At 42.5% G+C, this 26,980-nt stretch overlaps 1 protein-coding gene and 1 long non-coding RNA gene across 2 annotated transcripts; one reads left to right on the top strand and one right to left on the bottom strand.

Moving 5' to 3' along the window:
* Positions 1–1,785: 1,785 nt before the first annotated feature.
* Positions 1,786–5,707, bottom strand: LOC311031964. The gene is made up of 4 exons (XR_014599123.1): positions 4,153–5,707; positions 3,835–3,893; positions 3,020–3,129; positions 1,786–2,923 (listed from the first exon to the last, which is right to left on the bottom strand). It is a non-coding gene; the product is annotated as an uncharacterized lncRNA (long non-coding RNA).
* A 213-nt stretch (positions 5,708–5,920) lies between these two features.
* On the top strand, positions 5,921–26,719 carry LOC311032196 (uncharacterized protein). The gene is made up of 8 exons (XM_084038834.1): positions 5,921–6,133; positions 7,431–7,543; positions 13,595–13,877; positions 14,810–15,889; positions 17,758–17,860; positions 19,212–19,263; positions 21,283–21,568; positions 24,747–26,719. Exons 3-8 carry the CDS (start codon positions 13,604–13,606, stop codon positions 26,576–26,578), a joined length of 3,627 nt encoding a protein of 1,208 aa, XP_083894960.1. The 5' UTR covers positions 5,921–6,133; positions 7,431–7,543; positions 13,595–13,603; the 3' UTR covers positions 26,579–26,719.
* The last annotated feature ends 261 nt before the right edge of the window (positions 26,720–26,980 follow it).

Genomic DNA, 26,980 nt, shown 5'->3' on the forward strand with positions numbered 1-26,980 from the left:
CAGTAGAATAAACCAAAAACGTCACAGCGAAATCTGACTACATAAATATGAACTTTACCCAAATAACTGTATTTGTATGTATTTATTCTGCATTTATTCCAGCAAAATGAGGATTCAGTGTCTGTAAAAAAAAAAAAAAAAAGGCATTTACAGAAGTGCTTCTTTCTAAAGTATATTCTTTCTATAGACTTTGATGATAAAATCCTAAAATTCTATGTATTCACTTTCATCACTATGAGATTATTCTGAAATTAAAGACAAAATAAATTAAAAAATTAAAAAAAGCTCCAGCCCCCCTAAAATAGGACTAACAACGTCACTGGCGTCAACACATTGGCATGTCATTAAATCTGTACTGTCATCTAGTGGCCGCTGTGTGACATTACAGCTCAGACAGACACTTCCCTCCGGGTTCTGTTGACTTCCACATGTTCCTCCTCCCCACCTGTGAGCTAACAGCTACAGATCTCCAGAGATAAGAGCCGAGGCTAAACGGGGACGACGTAAAGCATTTAGACAAACAACAGGATCGCTGCCGTATTTATGTATAGATGACAATATTTATAATTTCAGTACTTGCTGATACTGAGCAACTACATGAGCACTGAATAATACCGTTACAGTTCTAACAATATTTTTATTTTATTTTAAATAAAATCCTCACTCTGACTGTAACAAATTAAAAATACAACATGACACTGTTGCTGATATGTTAACATTCAACGTTGTGTTTTCCCTATACAAACAGAGCAGAGTTTGCATATAAATATTAATAATTAACTGGTGAACCTGCTGTCAGTTACACAGTTCAAATAAATATTAAAGATAAAAAGCTAAGAGACTCAGAGGAACGGCTTGTCACTTAAAGAAGACTAAACCGTAAAGGGCAACCCACCTTAAGTGTTGCTGAGCTCGAGCAGCAGAGTTGTTGCTAACTCCAGGGCTAACTCCCTTCACTTTCATTACCAGCTGGCTGACAACAAGATGTAACATGTTTGTTGAGTCATTCCATGAAAATGGTGCATTTTGAGTCCCCGTCTCCTCTTTAGGTGTATTTTATCTACTGGGTCACAAAAATCTATATTTTAACAACTTTACATATACATTGAAATGTCTCCTTTAATACAGTGTAATAAACATTAATACAATTTTATCTTTTTATGAGAAATTGTATTGTTTTTTTTGTTGACACCACCTATTTCCTCATGTCCCTCATGGCCTTCAATTAAAGTATACTTAGAATATACCTAATAAAACTATAAAAAGTCCATACATTTTGATATAAACCTAAACATCTATCTGTGCTTATTTGTTGGTGATGTTTTTTTTCAAAATGAATTGATAATTATTTATTAAAATCACATTATTTAGTTCTGTACCTGAGTAACCCCTCAACCCCGTTACACGAATGATTCTTCCCCCATAAAAACAATGGTATGATCCATATGAGCATGTACACCAGGAAGTGACATCACTCAAGTCTTTTTGACAACAGGACACCAAAGACAGGCAAGTGGCTCCCTTCTTTTACTTTATTTTGGTCATTTATCTTGTGGTATTGTGGTCGTCAAACTCAATGACTCAACACCGTCACATGTAAAAAAGAGAGAAAACTATTACTTATGAAAAAAGTTGTTTTTATTTCAAGAATACATGCTAATTCTGAATCTCATGCATGCCATGTGCTCTCTCTCTGGTATTCACTATGTACAGCGGTGGCCATTTTGTGCTAAAATCACAACCCCGTCACACTCAACCCTGTTACATGTTTAATTGTAACGGGGTTGTGAGATTGTGACGGGGTTGTGATTTTAAGACTTTGGTTGTTAAATTATCCAATTATTTACATGAATTATTATTATATTTGATAAACATTCTTTTACCACATGCATGCTGAATGTAATCTATGTAAAAGGCAACTGTCAAGGTGACGTTTAAGAAATCTGTGGAGGGCACACAAGAGGACCTCATGGAGCTCTTCCACAGCTACATAAAGCGATTCAAACAGCATCACTTTAACATTAAGCAGCAATATGCCTTCTGCCGTGAGCTGAAAAAGGAAATGTCAGGGGAAGAGGCTTTGATACATGTTGACTTTTCCGAAAACTACAGCTGTAAATACAGCTCCCAAATTCAGGCGGTCCACTTCGGGGCTTCACATCAGCAGGCCACCCTTCATACTGGTGTCTTGTATGTTGGCAGACACCCAGAGCCTGTGTGCTTCAGCACCATCTCCCCCAGTAGACACAAAGGCCCTCCAGCGATATGGCAACACCTACATCCTTTGCTGGATTACCTTCAGGCCCAACATCCACAAGTGTCTGTGCTGCACTTTTTAAGTGATGGCCCCTGTACTCAGTACAAACAACGAGGCAACTTCTTCCTTTTCACCACAGAGCTGGACAGAAGAGGATTCAAGGCTGGTTCTTGGAACTTTTTCGAGGCTAGTCACGGGAAAGGAGCACCAGATGGTGTCGGGGGGGCCTTAAAAAGAGCAGCTGATATGATGGTGGCAAAGGGCCGTGACATCCCAGATGCAGCAGAGTTATACAAGGCATTGACTGAGACAAACACAACAGTGAAGCTGTTCTTTGTGAAAAGTCAAGATGTTGAGGAAGCAATGGAGAAAATGCCAAAGCTGATACCAGCAGTTCCTGGCACCATGAGAATTCACCAGGTCATTACTCTGGCTCCAGGAGAACTGCTATCTCGTGATGTCAGCTGCATGTGCACAACCCGGAAGCAGTTTAACTGCAAGTGCTTCAACACCCAGTGTTTCAGTTTTGGCCAGAAGAGAAAAACTGCTGTGCCACAGCCAGCCAGTGGAGGGAATCCAGAAAACGATATCCAATGGGAAAGTCCAGAGCTGATTGGGAAATGGTGTATCCTCAGATATGATGATGATTTGTATCCAGGCGTCATTCTAAACATACAGGAAACACATGTCCAGGTCAAATGCATGCATCGTGTCGGGTCAAACCGATTCTACTGGCCGCATCAGGATGATATCCTCTGGTACCTGTTTGATGATGTCCTTGAAGTCATTCCACCCCCACAGCCTGTGACAAAGCGCCATGTGGAGGTATTGAAAGAGGTGTGGAACCGACTTACAGGCTGAAGTCCATGAAGCTAGAGGCACATGCATACACACACAGATACATACACACACACACACAGAAATCATTAACTGTTTGATTAATATTATCAATTCATCAGTTCACAAGTTTAATTGTATGTACAGCAACAGGCATAAGGTGTCTTTTAGTACACCACTCATGAGTTCTTTAAAAGTATATTTGACCAGACAAGGCTTGGCTCTTATGCCTGAAAACACAGGATATGCATACTCACAGAAATGCACACACACACAGACAGACGGACAGACACACACACAGACTCCACATTATGTTAACATTTGAGCTATTCCGTTTACAATGTTTTGATAGATTATATGTTGTTCTAGTTGCCATTGTTTGTAATTTGGGTTAATAAAACTCAGTTCAACTGTAATTTCTATCTGTTCTTGAGTAGGTTTGATTTTGACATTGGTGGGGACATTCAAGGCAGCACTCATGAATTAATGTTTTTTTGCATTTGCAATCATAATTTCATGTAATGTAGAGATGATCAAATAAACAAGCTAGTAATACATGATGAGACCTCTTTGATATTAAACTCTGATTTCAAAGCCATGAGTGAAGCGTTGTTATTCAAACACACACACACACACACACACACACACACACACACACACACTATACTGGCCTCCCTCTTTGTGCTGAAGTAGGTTATCCAGCTAGCCCAAACAATCAAGTATGCCCAGAAAAGACTCACAGACAGGACAGGTGTCGTTGTCTCTGACCTTTACTGAGGAACATATCTTGACTGTGAAACTGCAATACACAATATCCACAAATACAGGTTTTTAGAATGCAGCCATACAAACAGAGAAAAGGTGTTGTAGAACGCTTCAAAATGAATGTAATAACATGAATCAGAACAATATCTGAGCTACATAGTTAACAAGTTAACAGCTGAGCAAATCTGCCTCTTATACATGCATACATGGAAGAATTATTACAATGTATGACATAAAAACGATTGTAATGCACAACCAATCCTCACCAAACTTATTAAAGCATAAACACTTACGGATATGGCCTTCTGTGGCTTCCATGACAAACTAAAATCTTTCCACAGCACAAAGAACGATGAGAATCGTCTGCAGCACCAGCCACGTGCTCTCCTTATCCCAAAAACGAAAGTGAAACTTAACTGATTGGGAGTTTGCATTTGCATTTGCAAGTCTGCATTCAACCTTTGCGTCCCCAGGGGCAGCATTGCCCTCAAACATTTAAAACATCATATAGGTTACCAGTTCAGCAGGCCATGACACACACGCACCACTATCACAATTGATAGGGACTACACAGTAGTGCCTGGATATTGTTGCTGGACCCAACAATGAAATACAATGTTCATAGAAAATCCTATACAGTGAATTTGAGAGTTAAAAAAAAACAAGCTGTATTTGTCCCTTCAACCCCGTTACCATCTTCAACCCCGTTACCCTAGTCTCAACCCCGTCACACCTACATTTTCATACATTATTTTTAAAAAATGCATTAAAAAGTAATTTAATGTTTGTTGACATCTGTCTAAAATGTTGAGAGCTATCACAAGCTTATTGATTTTGGTGAAAATTCTTCAGTTAAACTACACTTTTGATGAAAAATGACAAGAGCCCTTTCACGAAAAGGGACATTTCAGGCTTTAGTATAGCAAAAAAGGGAGATTTTATATAATTTTTGTATTTACAATTAGTGAATTAGTGTGGGGGACATCTAATTAATATGAAAATATTGATTTCTTTAGAAATGCATTTTATGATCATATTCAGAGAGCTTCCATTTTGTACATAACGGGGTTGAAGAATAACATTGCCCAGATCTTGAAATAATGACCAATAATGATAGAGAGCTAATGCCTGAGATGGGAAAATATGTTTTTCTGATAGTTAAAAATATCCTTAATGCTGTGGGGTATACAACAAATGATACATTTTAGTAAAAAATATGAAAAGTCCAATTTGAACCATTCTCGTGGAATGACTCATCAGGTTATTGTTGCAGCTGGGCGACTTATTAGGCTCCATGGTGAGAGGTTAAGATCACGTTGGTGTCGGGCGAGGTTGTATCAGAGTATTATGAGTAGTATGAGTACATGAGCACCCGGTATCGTGCATCCCTAGTATTTGGTTATTTTACATCTCTTCATCTGTTTATTGTAATGAAGTCGTAGATAAATCGTGTATTTTGGGTTCATCCAGCTGTAGTAAACCAGCCGAAGTGTGTCTTGCTAGATCCAGTGAATCAAGCTTGGTGGAATTCACTTAGCACCTCTGGATGATGTCATGAACTCAGGACAGGAGTTGGTTTCCCGGCACACTTGGAACTCTTAACATGTACAAAGCATCATAGCCATGATGGATGGAACCTGGTTGGGATGTGCATGAAGGTCCCCTCCACCACCCACCATCCCCTTTAGTGCCAATGAGGCAAATAAACACCAATAATCCCGTGGCCAAACCTCGCGCTAGAAACATGAGCCAAAGATTGACTTCATAAGGGCAGAGGACGTTCCATTTTGGGCTAAAATGGACTAAAAAAAGCAATCCCAATCAACAAAACAGGACTAAATACCAAAGAGAGTGCAGCATAAAAAGGCACAGTGAGAGCCAGCAGGAATAGTCTGAGTGCATTGTATTGTGTTGGGTGTAATCTGTTCTATAACTGGAATAAATGATACATGTATCAATAGAGGGAGAGAAAGAGGAGGGATAGGGAGGGTCTGTGTGTGTCTACGTGGCAGAGAGAGAGAGAGAGCGAGCGAGCATGGTTTGAGTGTGTGGAGGTGTAGAAGCAGCCTGTCAGTAGCAGCCTGTCCATGTATGGTCTGAGCACCGTTCTCTCTTCCTTCACCAGCTGAGTCCACGGTCTGCTCCTGGTAGCGGTCTAGGTCTTTGTGTCTGTGGAGCTCAGGAGTCGTGAGCTTGTCATGTTGTCGGCCGTCTGCAGGGATTCACTGAGTTTTTGATCGGGCGAAACCAAAATGTCTCCACGTGCCCCTGCTTGTAAGTCCTTCTTTTTTTTTGTTTATTGGCGGGTTGCAACCGTTTTCTTGGTGCATACCGCTGCTTGTAAGTCCAGAATGTAAAGTCTCTTTCATGGGTTTGTTTTCGGTGGTACGAGCATTAACTAGTGATGTCACTTCCGAAACGGGCGTGTCGGCGCTTCTCTGAAGTCCCGGATCGAAACGCTTCGATGCCGAAAAGCGGTTCTGAAACGCACATGTCACGTGACTGTAGTTCAGTGATTGAAGGAACGCCTCTATGGTTTGAAACGGCTATTCCAAGACGGGCAGATCATTTGAAATACGTGCTGTCTTCCCTAATTTGTACCAGCTGACTAAGACATTTTTAAGTGTCCCTGCAACAAGTGTACCCTGTGAAAGGATTTTTTCAAAAGCAGGTGTTATCGAAAAAAAGAAACAGACTCAGCTCAAAAAGAGCTGAACAAATATTATTTTTGAATACAAATCTTTGATTATTGTATTGCATATAACAATGTGTCATTTATTTATTTTTAATAATGTTTCTTTAATTCAACCTGTATTCTACTTAAATTAAGGAAACCTAAGACCGGCTCATTTCATAGTGGCACATAATTAGGAGTTTTCTTTGGCCAGAGCATGTAGTTCACATAAGTGGCCACTAGATGCCCCTGTAGAGTTAGGTTTCATATTCGTTTCAAGGCTTCAACACAGACTGAAACATCGCTTCGAACTGTTTCGAAGCTTCCCTTTGCCCATCACTAGCATTAACAGTGTTTTACAGCCCCAGTGCTGTGGGCGTGTTTTGTGTTGTTTTCTTTGTCCCATTCAGTGACAACCTCATCCTCCCCCTCCTCCTCTTCAGTGTGTGGAGCACTGGCACACCGGGGGACATGCAGAAGTCTGACCACCTGAGCTAGGAATGTTTTTTGTTTAGAACAATAGCACCTTGAGTAAACGGTGTTTTTTCTGGCTTGAATAAAGCAGTTTTGAGTTACCGACCGTTACCCTTTTTCCCTTTCTTTACACCCGGTTTATTTATTTAACTATGTTACTCCCTTCATCTCCTAGCCATATGGGACGTAACAGACTTTTAGTCGTTGTTTCCCCCAGCGAGTCTCTTTTTGGTCCCGACTGAACTCTGTGTTAGCTGCATCTAGAAAGTCGAGCTGAAATGAAAAATGACTTCTGGAAGAGAAGTTTCAGTTTCGCTTTGGCTACTTGCTCTATTCCCAACATTGAGTTTGTCCAGGTGTATCTTAAAACAATCCTCACATCCCCTGAAGTGCTTCCAGTGTAAAATCCACGTTTATTTGAAGGTAGTGTGAGGCTGAGGATTCCACTGCAGTCAGACACAAACAGCTGAGGAGCAGCAACGTCTGTCAGGAGAAGAAACAACGTGGCCGTGACCTCCTCAGGACAAGTTTAACAGGTAAGATTACTGTTAGGACATATGTGATTAAATCAATACAGAGCAGCCGTGTAGAACATATTTACACAGGGTCACCCATAAAGTTGGAATAATTTGCAAATGTCTTGTATTTTATAGCACCAACCAAATGTTATGAATTAATTAATTTCACCTGGGTAATTGCGACACATCATCAAGTGATTACCGATGCATTTAAAGGGGCCCTACTATGAAAAATCAACTTTTCCATGGTTTTCAAACCTAAAATTGGTCCCTGGGGTGTTAATAGGTCCCCACAGTATCAGAAAAGACCACCATCTCTCTTTTTCTCTTTCTCAATTTGAAAGAAATGCTCAGAATAAACGAACGTTTTTTGCAGACTGTGCACTAAATGACGTCAGCGGAGAATTTTCCTGTGTGTTATATGGGTTATCTTGGCTCATTACAACGTAAGTTAACTATGGTTCTATGAGACCGAACAATGACCGTCACCACGGTCTTTACCTTTAATGATGCAATCCTTCAACCTATCCTCGAGACCTTTATGTCAACAAAGTCATGTGCCTGACCTTAGGAGGCTTGGCTCACCAAATATATCCCAGCTACGTCCCCATTTGGAAAACAACCAACTGTGAACTGTCAATAACACGGCACTTCTTATGATATTGCTTGTTGCCAAAATAGCTCACAGATACGTTACTTATAGAGCAGAGAAAGCCGCATTAGTCATTGTGGCTAGCGCTAGCTACACTTACATACACAAAGCGTTACACAAACATGTTAACTAACCATTCAGAAACGTCCTGCTGCATCCGAGGCATCGGAACTTCTGCAGGAGCTGCTCCTGGTTCTGGGTCTGAGTCCGGTTCAGAGCAGTACGACTGGACCGCTGTATTGTTTGTAGTGCAGAACCATAACCATGGCAACAAGCTGGACGCAGACAGCACGCGTAGAGACACAACCACTTTCTCAGGAGGAGCGGGGTCAGGGGTCATCTCATTAGCATAAGGCTACACCCTGTCAGAATCACCCGTTGAAGGAGTGGGGTGAAAGGGGAGAAAATAAGGAGTATGATCCACTCCGAAGTACATGTTCCGTTAGTTTCTTCCAGTTGAGTCATTCGAACACCAGATCAAGAGACATCAATAACGTATATTAACTTGTTGAAAAATAGCATAATAGGGCCCCTTTAAATAGGAATAAACGGAGAAACCCAACTCAATATGTCGCATCAGAAATATTAATTAATGGTCAGTTATTAATATTTCACATCAATAACATCGTTTGACGAACATCTGCTCCAGTTGCAAAAACTCGCCGACTGTGTGAATGCATAAGTTAATATGTGTATAATGTGAATGCCCATTATAAGAGCACTACTAGATCTGACTGATTAATCGAATGTCTTAAGTGCTCTGATAGCTCAGTGGTAGAGTTACCACCTCATGTACCGAGACTCCCTGCAGCTGTCCCGGGTTCGAAGCCCTCTTTTAAAGCATGTCGTCCCTCTCTCTCACCCCTTTAACTCTCACGCCGCAATAAAAAGCCAAAAAAAATAACTTTAAACAATGAGGGCCTGATTTACTAAAGGTTTGCGTGTGTAAAAACGTGTGCGAACTTGATTGCGCGCGCAAACACATCTGCAGCTGATCTACTTACCGGACGCAATGAGGATTGCGTCCCTCAAACGGGCAAAATAGCACCCGCATTCCATTTAGCGTGTTTGCCTTAATGAATATGTAAATATGGGCGTCTCTGCCAGAACACGCAAAATATTGGGAGGAGTAGATGCAAATAGATTAATTTAGCGCACGCAATGTGATTTACCAAACCTGAAACCAATTGCGTTCGCTGATTTTGCGTCTTTATTTAGCATGTTTGAAAGTCATGTATTAACTGGCACAGCTTTATGCACACATGGCTGCGGTCGTTGTAGCAAGGAGGAGGCATAGGCACAACGAAAGGCAACGGGGAGAACAAGTCTTTCCTGCTCACTCAACATTTTTGGAATGACTGAAGAAAAAATAATAGAGACATATCGAGCATGATGCCTTGGACGTGGAGGAGAATCCACACCGGCCACATGTAGGACGTCAACACAATGCTGCGGGATTGCAGACACGGGCCAATCTGATTCAAAGCCATTTTCATAAACCATTTGAGAGGTGTGCATTTGTTTTATTTTTCACACAATTAAACAAGGAGAAAAACACATTCCTCAAACACAACAGAATATATTGTGGCCCATAGGCAGTATAGCCGGACTATCTCTAACCAAACAGATCAATAACAGCCACCAAAAAACGAAAACCCAGCCTAAATTTAAACAAAATTAATGTTGAAATTGCCATTATCTATTCTCTTTCCGTTTTCGCAGGTTGCGCTGGTGTCCACTAGTGCGTAACGCGCGTCCATCTCTTCCTGCGATCTCCCCTCCCTCTCCCGGCGGCTCAGATGAAACACCACTGGTGTTTAATGACCTCCCGACTCTCTGTACGCCATCCTCGATCCCTTTTGCCTTCAACATCCACCCGGGAAAGCTGCACTCATCTGAATTCATTGACTTTTTCTCCACATTTGACCTTACACTCTCCCCCTCTCCACCAACTCACCGGGCCGGGAACCAACTTGACCTTGTCTTCACAAGATCCTGTGGCATCTTGGCACTCTCTGTTACCCCGCTCACCATGTCCGACCACCACTTTGTGACTTTCTCCCTCCCCATGGAGCCCACCACATCCCTCCTCTCTACGCCTCGAACGGTCACCAGCCGCCGCAACCTGAAATCCCTCACTCCCTCCGCTCTCTCCTCAACTGTTATTTCCTCACTACCATCCTCGGAACAGTTCTCCTTAATGCCTACTGAGGAAGCCTCCTCCATCCTGATGTCCTCACTCGCCTCTTCTTTGGACACTCTCTGTCCCCCAATCTCACGACCTGCGCGATCATCTCCCCCCCCCTCCCTGGCTGTCTGAACCTCTGCGAACCAACAGATCATTGTTGCGAGCGTCAGAGAGAAAATGGAAGAAATCGGGCCAGCACGAGGACCTTGCTCACTACCACCTCCTCCTCTCTGACTTCACCTCAACTGTTTCGGCAGCTAAATCTGCCTTCTACCTGGCAAAGATCAACTTTTCTGCCTCCAACCCCAGGAAACTCTTCTCCATGTTCTCCTCCCTCCTCACCCCTCCTACCCCTCTCCCTCCCTCCTCCCTTACTGCCGATGACTTTGCAACTTACTTTACCAAGAAAGTAAATGACAGCTCCTCATTCAAGCCTATTCCCTCCCAGAAAACATCTCCCCCAACTCTCAACTCGGATGGTCTTACCAGCTTTAGCCCCCTCACCTCTGAAGACGTTCACGCACTTGTTACATCTAACCGTGCCACCACCTGCTCCCTCGACCCGATTCCCTCCTCTCTTCTCCAGGACATCTCACACGACATCTTGCCATTCCTCACCACCCTGATCAACTCCTCCCTCACCTCAGGTGTCATTCCAGCGGATTTTAAGACAGCTACCATGAAGCCTCTCCTTAAAAAACCCACCCTAGACGCTACTGACATCCAAAGCTACAGACCTGTATCTCTTCTTTCATTCCTCTCTAAAACCTTGGAACGCGCCGCCTACAACCAACTGTCATCCTATCTCCCGCAAAACAACCTCCTTGACCCTAATCAATCAGGATTCAGGACTGCTCACTCCACTGAGACGGCCCTCCTCACAGTGACCGAGTCCCTGCGAGACGCCAGAGCCTCATCCCACTCCTCCGTTCTCATTCTCCTCGACCTATCTGCTGCATTCGACACAGTCAACCACCAAATCCTCCTCTCCACTCTGGCTGAACTTGGCATAACTGACTCTGCTCTCACCTGGTTTACATCATACCTGACAAACCGCACCTTTCAGGTCACATGGAATGGCTCTATGTCCAAACCCTGCTCTCTGGACACGGGTGTCCCTCAAGGCTCAGTATTAGGACCGCTTCTGTTCTCACTATACACATGGACCTGTCGGTCACTGTCGAGGGCATCACAGTATTGCCTTCATCAATTGCGAGGAACCTGGGTGTAATCCTCGATGAACAACTATCCTGCACCCCCAACATCACTGCTGTGGCTCGATCCTGCAGATTTGCCCTCTACAATATCCGCAGGATTCTGACCTTCCTCACAAAGGATGCAACGCAACTCCTGGTCCAAGCACTGGTCATCTCCCGCCTTGACTACTGCAACTCTCTCCTGGCCGGACTCCCGGCCTCTGCGATTAAACCATGGCAGCGTATCCAGAACGCTGCAGCACGCCTCATCTTCAATCTACCCAAATTCTCCCATGTGATCCCCCTCCTCCGTGACCTCCACTGGCTCCCTGTTGCAGCACGCATCCAATTCAAGACGATGGCACTGGCCTTCAAGGCCATCAATGGAACGGCACCCATCTACCTTCAAACACTGGTCAAACCTCATGCCTTACCTATAAAAAAAAACGTACCTATAGCACTCTGATCATAGCACTTTCGCTCTTAACATACTACTTTACTCAGATGAGGACCTAACACTTGTTCTATTTTTAGCTCTTACTTTATCGGCAATGATACATTGTGGTTTCTTTGTTTCCTTCTTTTGACAAATGTACTTATTGTAAGTCGCTTTGGACAAAAGCGTCTGCTAAATGACCTAAATGTAAATGGATGTCCTGTGCCTCCACCTGTTTTATTTGCCGAGGTTTTATTATAAGCCATTTTTTCCTTTGCTCTTCTTCTTACATCTTGCCATCTTCTCTTAATTTCATCGGCCGCCTACTCTCTCCCACATTCTCCATGGTGAAAACTAGTAACACGCAAAAACCTCATTTAAATAGGGCGGTTTCCAACACGTTTGCACCTGTTCATCTCATTGCGCGAGCGATCTTAGTTGATCGCCCACAACACGCAAACCAACAGCGTGTGCTGTTGGTAGAACGCGCAATCAATTTTGCGCCCCTTATCTGGGATCTTAGGAAATCAGGCCCTGAATGTGTTGCTGAGATGTATTTTTATACTATTTGAAATGTTAACAACAAAGAATATTAAGACATATTTTCCTCTGGTGGTCCATTCCATAAATACCCAACGGTCCCATAGCCACTATGATGACTTTGTGTTATAACACTTAGCTGTAAATTTGACTTAGAATTATGAAGCTTGTTAGCAGCTTCAGAATCCAGATGGATCCAGTAAGGTTGCTGCTCTGCTGCTTGTGTTCATCAGATCCACCCGTCGCTCCTCTGCAGTCCAAATATGGCCACTTCCTTCACTGGTTGAAAAAATGTCAAAATGTATTTTGTCATTTAATATTTGTAATGTATTGATATCAGACCTGAGGTTGTGTAGTATCTGGATTTTATTTGTCAAGATGAGATCAGAGCTGGAGATGGATTGGTTTCTAAGTGTGTGCCCGTAGACTGTATGCAAGAACTGCAAGTCACACATTGGTTCAAATATGATGATCAAATATAGATTATCAGACAGGAACCTTTTCCTTTTTTTATATTCAACATTTTTTTGAAAAGCTATTGAAATAACAAGGCTAGACACACACAGGAAGATAGGTGAACAGAGAGATATGAGCCCATTGAAGAACCTTGACTGAACCTGCTTGGCATGCGTGACAGGGACTCAATCTCCCACGTACTCGCTACTACCTACAGGAAGCAGGAAGGATGTGGTGGGAGGTCCTTTGTGAAGAGCCGCGAGAGTGCATCTGGTTTGGTGTTCCGGGAACCTGGACGATAGGTGATGGTGAAGGAGAAGTGGCCAAGCTTGTGTGTTACTTAAGGTGGGCTGACCTTTAAGGTGGACCAGCACTTTTCTCCTTTAAGTGACGAGCTGCTCCTCTGAGTCTCTGAGCTTTTTTATCTTTAATATCTATTTGAAATAGCAGGTTAAACAGTTAATTATTAATATCTCTACTGCAAACTCTGTTTGTCTAGATGAATGGCTTCAAAACCAATTCAAATCCACAGCTCCCCTGTGATTAATCTGAATAAAATGTGTCCTCGTTTGACAGCCTTATTGTTTGTTGTTGTTCCTAGGGAATCACAATGGCAGCACTAGATCTTTGGAGCACCATGGAGGAGCTGTCTGATGAACAGTTCAAGCAGTTCAAGTGGTTCCTGAAGCAGGGTGTCATCCCCAAAGGCTTCTCAGGCATCTCCGTGGCCCGGCTGGAGAGGGCAGACAGGCAGGACACGGTGGACCTGATGTTGCAAAAACATGGCTGCCCTGGAGCTCTGAAGATAACCATGAAGATTTTAGAGGAGATCAGCAGGAACGACCTGAAGCAGCGTTTGTCAGACACCAGCTCAAGACGGAAAGGTCAGAAATGATTCCATTCATAATGGATAATATTATGTATAGTTTTAAACAATTATTGTGTCCTAAGAATTGGTCGATTTTGATGGATCGCATAAAATGAAGCCGATCAAAGAACGTTCCTTTCTTGAGAAAAAAAAAAAAATTTGACAAAGTGCTTTGACATGTCAAATGTATACACATAAAACAGAAACGCATAAAACAGATCATATACAGAGAATACATTAAAAAAGCAGTGAAAACACGACATCAGATGAAAGCCAGTCAGTAAAAATGTGTTTTATGGAGTGACTTCAGGGATTACCTTTCATTTAGGGGCAAGTCTTTGGAACCAGAAGGGCCCCCCAGCTGAGGATCTGAGGGTCCGAGCGGGTTCATATGGGGTCAACATCCCTGCTATGCAGCTTGGGGTCAGACCCAGATGTGCATTTAAAGTGCTCTGCAAATTTGAATATCAATTGTAAAACAGACAGGGAGCCAATGGATAGAAGCCAGGATAGATCAGGGTGGAGGACAACATAAACAGCTCTGCAGTCAAGCTACTGCAGGTTTATTTGTCATAAGCAAGAAACAGAGACTCCAAGAACAAGCTCATAAGAAATAATCTAACTATCAACAAACACTAATAATAAATAATCTGCTTTACTTAGTCTGACACTGGTAAAACAAGCTTCTGCTAAGAAAATAGTGTTTTTGACCACTAGGTGGAGCCATAAAACTTCTCTAGCATATACAAAATAAAACTTACATATTCTGACGTAAAACTAATGAGAGGAGGGAGTTACAGTGAGAAGATCTGATAGGATCAGAGCCAAAAACCTTTATCAGGACTTCCTGTCCTTAAAACAGTAATCCACACAGTAAAACACCTGACGGTAAATGATACAGAGAGCTTTAATACTGACCACATGTGTTTGTGTTCTGCTTCGTTTCAGACCTCAAGAGCCACGACTCCGTCCCTCTCAATAGTGATGATGGAAGACATGAGGCCAAGCTGCAGGAGACAAAGGCTGAAACCCGGCGGATGATCGTGGAGAGGCAGACGAAGATCATGGAAATCAACCGCTCAGCAAAGATCAGCAGTACCTCTGCAGACAGACATATTGAGGACAGCGAGCAGGTCTTTGCTGTTTTGCAGCATTCCATTAAGAGATGTCTAGATAATCTCATCCAGGAAGTCAGAGAAAAGCAGAAAGCAACACAGAAACAGGCTGAAGGATTAATCCAAGATCTGGAGCAGGAAGTCTGTGAGCTGACGAAGAGAAGCGCTGAGTTGGAGCGGCTGTCAGTGGATCGTCCTGACTTCCTGCAGACCATCTCCTCACTGAGTGCTTTTCCACTCGCCGTCAACTGGACACAGGTGTGCGTCCCTCCACCGTCATACGGTGGAAGTGTGGGGGCCGCGGTCAATCAGTTCGAGGACGTTTTCAGGAAAGAGAAGGAGAAATTGTTTGCGAAGGCTAAGCTGAAGAGGGTCCAGCAGTTTGCAAAGGATGTGACTTTAGATCCGGACACAGCAAACGCCAGGCTTGTTTTGTCAGACGATGGGAAACACGTTTATTGTGACTACGCATTACAAAACCTTCCAGACAACCCAAAAAGATTTAATCCCGCAATAAATGTCTTATCGAAGCAGAGTTTTTCCTCGGGGAGGTTTTACTACGAGGTTCAGGTTCAAGGGAAGACTTCCTGGGATTTGGGTGTCGTCAAAGAGTCGATAAACAGGAAGGGGTCGATCTCAGCAAGCCCCAGGAACGGCTACTGGACTATATGCCTAAGGCAAGGAGATAAGTACAACTCTTCTGATAGTCGCCTCAGTGTAAAGACTCCGCTGAAGAAGGTGGGCGTGTTTGTGGATTATGAGAAGGGTTTAGTCTCCTTCTACGACGTAGATTCTGCAGACCTGATCCACAGCTTTACGGACTGTTCCTTCACTGAGAAACTCTTCCCCTTCTTCAGTCCCAGTCTTCATTATGACGGAAACAACTCCACTCCGCTCATCATCTCTCCTGTCAGTTACTATGATCAGATTTGATCAGCTACATATATATGTATATATACAGTTTATGATTTTTGTACATATGCACATCCAACTCCATTAGAAAGGCTTATTATTATAACTGCTACAGCTTCTATGATTTCTCGTGTAATAATTAGTTATAATATCACTATTATTTTTATTGATAATAATGTTGCTGTTATCATAATTATTGCTGAAATAATTTGATAAAATCCTTTTTTGAACTGTACCTGTAATGTTTCTATGTGTTGACACCCAATTTTGTTATTTTGAACAAACAAAAGGGGACGAGTCCGAACATGTTGGGGAACGTTTGTAGCTAATCTTTGCCAGAAGATGGCTTTGGAAAGTTATTTTTGCATACAGGGGGATTATGGGAGTTTGTCCCATAATACTGTCAGCTAATAACCATTACAGTTTCATTTCCACGTTCATAAATCTTTTATTGCCAGATGTGGGGTTTATAAACAGTATCTGTGGTTTCATGTCAAACATTAACAAATCCCAGCAGATTAAAGTTCTTTAATCAAGTACAAGTTGGTTACACTTAGGACTTTACTCACAAGGTGGGTTAACAGGGAATATAGGTAGCAACAGCAGACGTTTCTAGATGCTTATTTGTATTTACACTGTTATACACTTTACATTCTATATTATATTTGTTATTGTAAAAAATCAGTTCAATTCATTCAAAAATTGACCTTCGGGATTTAGGATTTTACTCCCATGTCTGTTATTGATTATTTGAATAGCACAAATCAGGAGGTCTTGAGTGCACGGACTGTGGTCCACCTGTTGGGCCACATTCACACTACACACGAATGCACTCTAGAATGCTGGTAGGCCCCCTCAATGATACCCCCAACATCACTGCTGTGGCCCGATCCTGCATATTTGCCCTCTACAATATCCGCAGGATTCGGACCTTCCTCACAGAGAATGCAATGCAACTCATCCAAGCACAGGTCATCTCCCACCTTGACTACTGCAACTCTCTCCTGGCCGGACTCCCGGCCTCTGCGACTAAACCATTGCAGCGTCTCCAGAACGCTGCAGCATGCCTTATCTTCAATCTACCCAAATTCTCCCATGTGACCCCCCTCCTCCGTGACCTCCACTGCAGCACGCATCCAATTCAATTGATTCATTGCTTTCTATGGTGATCCAAAATCCCGACTTTCCTGCAGGCAGCTGTTCATCTGTGTTCTTTCCTTGGCGGGACAAGGGATATCCTTACATATACAGTACATACACATATCCTTGATGACTTCTTTATAGATAATGTGTTGCCGTCCTTTCAGCAGTTACAAGAGACATTTGATATTTCCAAGGCACATTTCTATGGTTATTTGCAAATGAGGCACTTTACATCTTCTCAGATTACCTCGCATCCCTTTTAGTGAAACAGAGAGATGTATTCATTTAAAATGTTATACATTATAAATATGTTATTCCCTCGTTTTATTCACTGCTAAATATCTCTCTCAAATGGGAAAGAGACTTCGGTACTGAATATATTGACGATGATTGGCTGGCGACTATAGACCTGATTAGATCCATCTCTACAGGTAACAGACTGAGGGAGACTCAAGATACTTCTTAGGCTTAGTGCATTATTTGTGTTGTGATGTTCTCTGTTTAAACTCAATAAACAGTATTTAAAAGTCGTGCTGAACGACACACACAAAAAATGAATGTGTCCTTGTAAACAAACCGATTTCCATGTTGTGACTGTTTCACAAACGGACTGTTGTGAATGTACATGTGGATGTATGAGATGGAACAAGGCAGTATGGGAAAAGACATGGTAGCACAAGGCTGGCTGTGTAGAGTTAAAAGATAACGCATGGTACAATGTGACAGATGACGTGAGCTATTTAAGGGAGGAGGAGGCTCGCTCCTCCTTCTTCAACAGGACGTTGAGTGAAAAGAGTCGAGACCAGAACAGTAAACAAGTCACACGTCTGTAGATCATAACCTCATATGGACTTTATGAACTTGGAGGTGCTGAATTTAGCAGGGTGAGTTTTTGATAGCGTAGTTTTCTGTGCTAAATGGTTCATTGTTTAAATGGTTAGGACATGTAGCTGGTTTTAAGATCCATCCTTCATCCTTGCCTTTCTTTTGGAGAGATTGCTTTTTTTTAAAGTTTATGTCTGTTCCGTGACCCTATAACACTATAACTATACTCCTGTGTGAGGTTTTTAAAAGCAAACAAAGGTGATTCAGAAATACAATTGGAGTTGAAATACAGAATGATTCTGCATGAGATGATATGAAATATGCAAACATTTGCTGCCGGTTTCAAGGAGATTAGAGCAGGGTGTGGTTTTAGTTTGGTGCTTTCACTTATGAAAACACATAGTAAAATGTGGCAAAAGTTGGCTGAGCATCATAGAAGCTCAGTAGTAATGTTAAAAGACCAGTCTTATTGTGACTTCTCTCCATCAGCAGAGATTCTCGGTCTTCAACACACGACGAGTGCTTTAGTAGAGCTCAGTCGGCCAGTTTTAACTCCCGTTCATGTCGAAACAGGTTGTATTAAAGGTTGAGTAGGTGATTTTATTCAGAAACACTTTGTTATATTACTTGAAATCCTCGTAACATACCGATAGCAATGAAAACATGAAATGCTCTGACACAAAAAAATATCATCTGGCTGTGTGAAAATCACTGCATTGTTTAATTGATCTAAAATTACTATATGACTTAAATAAAATCTAAGCATGGATATCATTTCACATCTGTGTCCGAAGCTAGAAGCAGGTTTTGGGTTCACTTGTTCTGACTGTTCTCTGACACTCTTCTCTCACCCAGATGTAATTTCCCTCCTGGAATTAATAGGTTAATCTTATCTCATCTTGACTCACCTTTATAGATACTGTTTAATCCTACTCTCAAGCAAGGAGCAGATACTTTCGGTTTTGGCCCAGTCTATTTATATAATAAAGACTACACACCCAAGCGTAGCGCAGCGTCTCTCTGCAGCTACGATGCCAGGATGTAACGTTCCTCACACAAACAACAGGTGTTGCTCATTCTTTCTCTTCCTGGCTGATAAAAAGTTGGTGGATAAAACATAATCTGGTTAGATAACTTTACATTCAGGTGGAAACCTCCACTTGCATTCTCTCTGCTTGCCATCAGGGGGCGACTCCTCTGGTTGCAAAAAATAAGTGTGATTACATGGAAGTCTATGAGAAAATTACCCTACTTCTTACTTGATTTATTATCTCAGTTTATCAGAAATCATGGTATGCTTTAGGGTGTGGCTACCTTGTAACCTTGTAGCTAACTTTTTTGTTCGTATAATTCAGCTTTGGAGCTGCTGAGAGGATTGTCCTGTGTTCAACTACAGTAAACGACAAGGTCAGAATGATTGACCTACTGCAGCTAACCACGGAACCTACTCAATGTATCACAAGATATAGCAGCAGAGTATGGAAATTCAGCCATAACAGCATGCTGACCACCTTTATCCTCAAACACGCCAATGAAGTAGTTCAGTGCTGCCACACAGGTGGTGCTTTCTGTGGTGATGCTGAGCAGCTGGGTGCCGATCTCCATCAGAGGTCTGTCTGGGAGACAGATAGGGAAGAAGATATGTTTCTGCAGCAGAATGGCTGCAGGGATGTATAGCAACACATCTTCTTCTCGCCCTGAGGACCAGGTTCATGGAGAGGCAAAGTCCTGCCCCTTCTGGTGTACCCCACGGGAAAAATGTGCACGGTAGTCAACGGCGAGAGTCAAATATTTATTACCACATATGATGTTTATCCATTTAAATGATAAAGATACAAGTGAAGAAAGTCTCAGGTTGTCATAGGTTTGTTGTTTTATTTCTAGGTATCTCAAGTTTTCCGGGGGGTTTCATCCATCAAAAAACTTTCCGGAAGGTGTTTTGATCACTCAGAGCCAATGTAGACAACACAAACATCCAAAATATAAATAAACAAGCTCATCCACCTCGTCACTCAAAGCAAAGCGCTGTATGACTACAAAGATGCGCAGATGAAGGACAGATTGTGGCAAGCGATCGCCGAGCAGTTTGGGATCGGGGACGTTCAGGTCAGGTGCTGCTTACTGGTCCTGAAGTCCACCAGGACCCGACCAGGATCGTTGAAGAGATCGTTGATTTATTTGTTTTATTGTGAGACAGATAAGACGCACGTTTTTTTTTTTTTTTATTGAACATCCTGTTTAGTGATAAACAATCTACAACAACATCAAATAAACAAAACAAAAAACAAATAAGATGGTCATAAATGATAAGGGCTCCCTGCATGAAAAAAGGATTTTTGTAAAAAAACAATGACTTTTGTATCCTGTATATTTGAAATCAGACTCTATTTTTGACTTGTCTACAATGATAGGGAACTGGACAGCTCTTTCAACTTACTATTTATACTGATACTTGAAATTCACCACCATCAACTTATTGTTGAGTGTGTTTTTTTAATAATACACATAAAAATATATCTTTCTATTGCTTATGGCAACATGCAGTTACAGTGGAATGATTAGCGTCTTCAGAGAGTCGGTGGTAACTGAAGCACATTAATAACAGGCGTCACATCCAGACTGATCATAGCAGCTATAATTGTAACCAGTATTGGTTTTGGATGCAGTGACAAGATGCAAAGGCATGAAAATAAATTAATAGTAAAAGTGATTTCTTCCCTCTCCCTCCACAACAAAAGAGTGAATTGCGCTCAGCTGTAAAACCGTGTTTGTTCTGTAAAATCATCTTTTGTAATTCCTGCTCCTATCAGTAGCCACAATCCTTTCTTGAATTCACCCCAGAACCCCTCATGAGCTCCTGATCAGCAGCTGACCTTCGACCTCCTACTTTCAACACCAGAAATGATAATGGTGAAGTGCAATATTTAGTCATTATTACTCCCCATCAGGTTTCCGCATGCCAAACTGCCCTCAGTGTCCAGAGTTATTGCCTGACCGTTTGTGAACTCCTGAGATATGTGAGTTTAAAATAAGTTTGTTTGGTATTTCTTCATGTAATGCATAAAAACCAGGTGGTACATTGGAAATTAGACATAATTATATGATATGAAATACACATTTGAGATATACCATGAAAATCTCTATTTTGAATAGATGTTCGTTTTGTTTGTTTGGAATTTCAATCGAACTAAGTCACTTTGGACAATGTAACGTATTCAGCTTATATTTTGTGTGGATTGTGACGAGTTTCACAACTTAGTAGAAAAAAAGACTGAAACTATGAAAATATCCAAATTTGGCTGATCTGTTTGCCAAGCGACAGATTGATTGAATTCAAGATGTACATTTTAAACAACTGTACTTGTGAAGTTGCATGAGATGAGTTCAATTCATTTTTGTCAGCTTAAAATGTCCCTTGTTTTTCAGCAGGAAACCATAATGGCAAAACTTAAAGAGGAGCTCTGGACAACTCTGCAGGACTTAAAAGAAGATGATTTTGAGAATTTCAAGTGGTTCTTAAAGGAGGATGACATTGTGGAAGGCTTTTTAGGCATACCTGTGGTTCACTTGGAGAAGGCTAAAAGGCAGGATACAGTGGATCTAATGGTCCAGAAGCATACTGGTCCTGGAGCTAGGAAGCTCACAATGAAGATTTTAGGAAAAATTGGCAGGAATGATCTGGTGCAGCGTTTTCAAGTCAACTTCAGCAAAGGTAAGTTGGGTGGGTAAAAAAATTAAGTGTCACACTCATCTCATAATTGAAAACATGAGTTATGAACAATCTATTGACGGATGTGTTAACAAAAAAGGAAAGACGATTTCTTACTTGTTCTGATACGCCACCATTCTTAACCCCAGTGTCCAAAATATACGGCCACATATCTGATGAAACAAAGAGTATTGATCCTAATGTAACCCTAGGTAACATTAAGGAATGGTCAAATACCAGACAACGCCACCTAAGGCCTTACACCTTAAGACTTAACAATTTCACACCGTATTGAAGTTTCCCCCCACACTTGGTTCAATTGTATAGACAAGACAGACAGGTGTTCCAGTTGACTGGGCAATATTTATTTATATTAAGCAATGGCTATAAAAATCGGAAGCAACAATCCCTTGGATATAAAAAAAAAATGTAAATGTATTTTATTACAACAAGCAGAATGATAAAAACACGCACAAGCCACGAATAGGGATAAAGGCCGTAAAATAGCAAGCCGAGGGTACTGGCAGCACTAAAAAAACAGCAGCAATAGGCAGATTAATATTGGGATCAATGAGCGTAGTTACCTGGCATACTGGGGGAGAAAGAGAGAGAGAGTTCCACACGGCAACCACTTCGAGTGCTCCTATATCTACGAGAATCAAAAACACACACACACACACCACAAGGCATAGGCTGCACAGCAAACCGCAATAAAAATAAGGTGAAGGTGCTCATTAGCCTTACACTTAGTCCACCGCAAATATTGTGAAGGGGAAAAGGAAGCACCCAACACCCCCAATACGCTGGAACCACGTTCACTGGCTTCTGTTAATAGAAAGAACAACAAGGTCAATAAGCTACTTTAAGTTTAAGCTAGTATACCGGCCAGTACCCCAAAGCAGAGCTTAGTAGGAAAAGCAGCTAGGATAAGATGAGCAACAAGCCATCAAACATTGCCCAATCCAGCATCTCAATGTCACAGAAAAACAACAAAGAAAGCAAAGTACATACAACAGGTATAACCTGCGTACAGAGGCAAGCAAAACAAATACATAAAATTAACCCTAGGGAAAACAGCAATGGCAGACTCCTGCAAATACATACATAAAATTAGTAATGGTATTAAACCATATAAAATCCCAGCAATAAACTGTACCAGCAGTAAATTCAGCATACCTGTAACATAGCACACACACACACACGTAGACCACACATACCCGTTGCCCTCAGACACAGCGTGAATCTAAAAAGGGAGCACATTATCGTTACACTAAAAGTATCTGGATACATAAAGCGAGGAGATCGTAAAATATGTTTAAGAAAAGAAAATACCGTAATCACTGTTCATCACACGTACCCGCACCGTAGCCCAAACACAGGAGAAAGGATACCTGGCGACTGTTAGCAGACACAAGGTTTAATTTAGAACAGTTAAACGTACAACATACAACCACCATCAACTCACCCACCTCACCAGGATCCCCACACTCTCCACAACTGGATGTCAGAGCGAACAGAGAGCAAACGTCCCACAAGCTTCCTTCCTGGTCTTATACTCATTAGCGTGATTGCGAACTCAAAACAGCTGTGTAATAGGCTGGGTGAACCCTGCCTGAACTTCCGGGAAATTTGGATTTCGCTCGGCAGTTTAGGCTGGACACCCTCAGGCTTACTTTCGCTGTTACATTGCCAGAATCTTTGGCTCCAATCAGAAACGGCCATTCTCTCCTGGCACGCTATTGGCCGGTGACGTGACGATGACGAAACATAATGGGCATCGTTCATTTGAACGATGCCCATTGATCCCGCCTCTTGAGCAGTAGAAACAAAGCGCAGCTTCCCGGCCATTCTCTCCTGGCACGCTATTGGCCGGTGACGTGACGATGACGAAACACAATGGGCATCGTTCATTTGAACGATGCCCATTGATCCCGCCTCTTGAGCAGTAGAAACAAAGCGCAGCTTCCCCAGACTAATGTTCAATCTTAAAAGATTGACCTTAGTATGGTGAAAACCAGACTAGCTGTGTAATGCATGGGCTCGCGTTCCCGCTAGCAGCCGTTGCTAACGTAAACAGTTACCCAGGAAGTAACCCGGAAGTACTGTTGCCCGTGACCCACTGGTTACACTAAGTTTAAGATGCTTTCATACCAAATAGTTTTATGAACTGCCTTATGCATGATCACAGTTTTTGTTATGGACTAGTCTGTCGTTTGTACAGAAGTCCAGAAATGTTTCCACTGTAGCCCACCTTGATCTAGTTGCTGTCACTTCACCTCCCACAACACCTCTGGGTCCAGGTCCATCCCCACCAGAGGTAAAGTAATTTTCCGAAGCTGGGGGTCTCTGTAACATTCGCCAATCGACTGATAATGCACCAAACCCTTACCCAAGGCCTGGCCATGTAGGTGCAGGCCCAGATTCCAGACCTCTCCCAGGACATGCTACAGGAAGGGCCCTGGTCTTTTAATTCCACACTAGGCTGTTCTGCCACTTACTGGCCAATCAATAAAGCCCCTTGAAGCACTCATGGTCTGGTCCTTGAAAGACCCAATAACAACCCAACAACATACTGTTGCTACTGGGGTCACAGAGACACACAAAACCAACATAATGGTGATTTTCAGAGGTGGTCCCTCTATCAACTTTATCATAAATCTGATCCATCTTTGAACCTGTTGCTGATCAGATGACAGCTCTGCTAATCTATAATGGTACGATCATCATTTCAGTGAAACTGCCGAGCCCATCAGTAAAGATCTCTGGAAGACCAAATAGCTGTTTGGCATATGGAACAGTCATAGTCCTCTCTGCAACATGCAGCTGGTCTGAGGTCAGCTTCTAGTTGTGATCCAAACCAGCCAGGCCTTAGGAGCTTTCCCCTTTCTCTTTGAGCTTGCTCTGTGTGTCAAATTGAACCTAAACATACCACATTTGGATCAAAATCCTCAACAAGAGATGACTGTTACCAGTCAAGTCCGCTCTTTTCCTGAATTTGCTTTGGGAAAACAAACACATTGCGTTCCTATTTTTGAGGCAGGCCATCCAACTGAATTTCAGTGCCCGATAATGCATTTCTCTTTTAGACTCAGTACAAGTGTGAGGTATAATGAGGTTAAACCTTTGCTTCCTACCTTTTACATTGTATTATTAAGCCTGTGTGTTCTCTGTCTTGTTTTAGATGGTGAAGAGTCTAAAAGAAAGAGCCCCCAGCTACAGTGGGTCCAACAATTTGCAGTGGATGTGACTGTGGATCCTGATACAGCACATCCTCATCTCATCCTATCTAGTGATGGGAAACAGATATGTCACGGTGATGTGAGGAAGAAACTCCCAGACAACCCTAAACGATTTCACAGATGTGTGAACATCTTAGGGAAGCAGAGTTTCTCTTCAGGAAGGTCTTACTACGAAGTTCAGGTTAAAGGCAAGACTGGCTGGGCTCTGGGAGTGGCCAAAGAGTCGATCAAGAGGGCAGGAAGTATCACAGCAAACCAAGCAAATGGCTTCTGGACAATAATGCTGAAGAATGGCGAGTACCAAGCTAATGGCGATGATCCATGTACTCTCTCTCTGAAACACCAGCCTCAGAAGGTGGGAGTGTTTGTAGACTATGAGGAGGGTCTGGTCTCCTTTTATGATGTAGACACTGCAGATCTGCTCTACTCCTTTACCGGCTGCTCCTTCACCGAGAAGCTCTACCCATTCTTTACTCCCTTCACTAACGACGGTGGTTCAAACTCTGCCCCTCTGATTATCTCTTCTTACAATCAACCACTGGCGACCTATGACTTTGTTAGTCAAAAGGAACGTGAAAAAAAGATGGCTGCGTTAAAGGGCGCCCAGCAGTTTAAAGTGGATGTGACTCTGGATCCGGATACAGCCCATCCTAATCTCATCCTGTCCGATGATGGGAAACAAGTACATCATGGTGATGTGAGGAAGAAACTCCCAGAAAACCCTGAGAGATTTTACAGATGTGTGAACGTCTTAGGGAAGCAGAGTCTCTCTTCAGGCAGGTTTTACTTTGAGGTTGAGGTGAAACAGAAGACCGCCTGGACCGTCGGAGTGGCCAAAGAGTCAATCGAAAGGAAGGGAGACATCACACTGAATCCTATATATGGATTCTGGACTATTTGTCTGGAGGATGGAGATGAGTATGAGGCTATTGATAACCCTTTAGTTAATCTCTCTCTAAACCACCAGCCTCAGAAGGTGGGAGTGTTTGTAGACTATGAGGAGGGTCTGGTCTCCTTTTATGATGTAGACTCTGCAGATCTTCTCTACTCCTTTACCGGCTGCTCCTTCACTGAGAAACTCTACCCATTCTTCAGTCCCTGTACGAATGACAATGGAAACAACTCTGCACCTCTGATTATCTCTCCTGTCAATCATCCACCCTACCTCGGTGACCAGAAAGAATATGAACAAAAAAAGGCAGAGCTGAAAGAGATCCAGAAGTACAAAGTGGAGGTGACCCTGGATCCGCAGACCGCACATCCTGCTCTCATCCTGTGTGATGACGGGAAGCAAGTAACTTGTGGTGACGTATATGAAAAACTCCCAGACAACCCTCAGAGGTTTAAGAAATGTGTTAATATTTTAGGGAAGCAGAGTCTCTCTTCAGGAAAATTGTACTGTGAGGTTGAGGTGAAACAGAAGACCGCCTGGACCGTCGGAGTGGCCAAAGAATCGATCGACAGGGGGAGAAACATCACGCTGAGTCCTGACAACGGCTACTGGACGATGTGGTTGAGGAATGGAGATGAGTATGAGGCCATTGATAAGCCATCAGTGCGTCTCTCTCTGAAACACCAGCCTCAGAAGGTGGGAGTGTTTGTAGACTATGAGGAGGGTCTGGTCTCCTTTTATGATGTAGACACTGCAGATCTGCTCTACTCCTTTACCGGCTGCTCCTTCACCGAGAAGCTCTACCCATTCTTCAGTCCCTGTACGAATGACAATGGAAAAAACTCTGCCCCTCTGATTATCTCTCCTGTCAATCACCACTGAATCTGGAGACATGTGCCACTGGTGATCAATAAGAAGTAAAGAAAGAAAGAAGGCTGAGCTGATGAGCATCCATCAGTTTCTATCGGATGGGACTCTGGATCTGGATCTAGTCAAACACGCTTCACCCATTTTGCTGCTTGATACAAAGGAAAACACGCATGATTCTCATTTTCCATGACTCACCATGCTTATGAAAAAATCTTTACTGGAGCACAACATTGCTTTTAGATCTAGCCTGAGTTTGCTCAATCAAATTGATGCATTTAGCTTCAATTATACAACATTTAGAGTGAAATATTTGTGTATTTTTTCATATGAATAATTATCACGCAGCTCTACTTGCAGGTGTTTTCGGGGATTGTAGATGATTAGAGTTCTGCTCAACTTGAGCAGAACTTGACC

The sequence above is a fragment of the Eutrigla gurnardus genome (assembly GCF_963514095.1).
Source record: "Eutrigla gurnardus genome assembly, chromosome: 21".
Taxonomy (NCBI): domain Eukaryota; kingdom Metazoa; phylum Chordata; class Actinopteri; order Perciformes; family Triglidae; genus Eutrigla; species Eutrigla gurnardus.

Excerpts from the sequence above, each read along its gene's own strand:
- LOC311032196 (XM_084038834.1), top strand. The coding sequence starts at position 13,604 with ATGGCAGCACTAGATCTTTGGAGCACCATGGAGGAGCTGTCTGATGAA. Across the intron at positions 17,861-19,211 it reads AGTAAACAAGTCACACGTCT|CTTTGGAGCTGCTGAGAGGA; the intron begins GTAGATCATAAC and ends CGTATAATTCAG. Across the intron at positions 21,569-24,746 it reads TCAAGTCAACTTCAGCAAAG|ATGGTGAAGAGTCTAAAAGA; the intron begins GTAAGTTGGGTG and ends GTCTTGTTTTAG.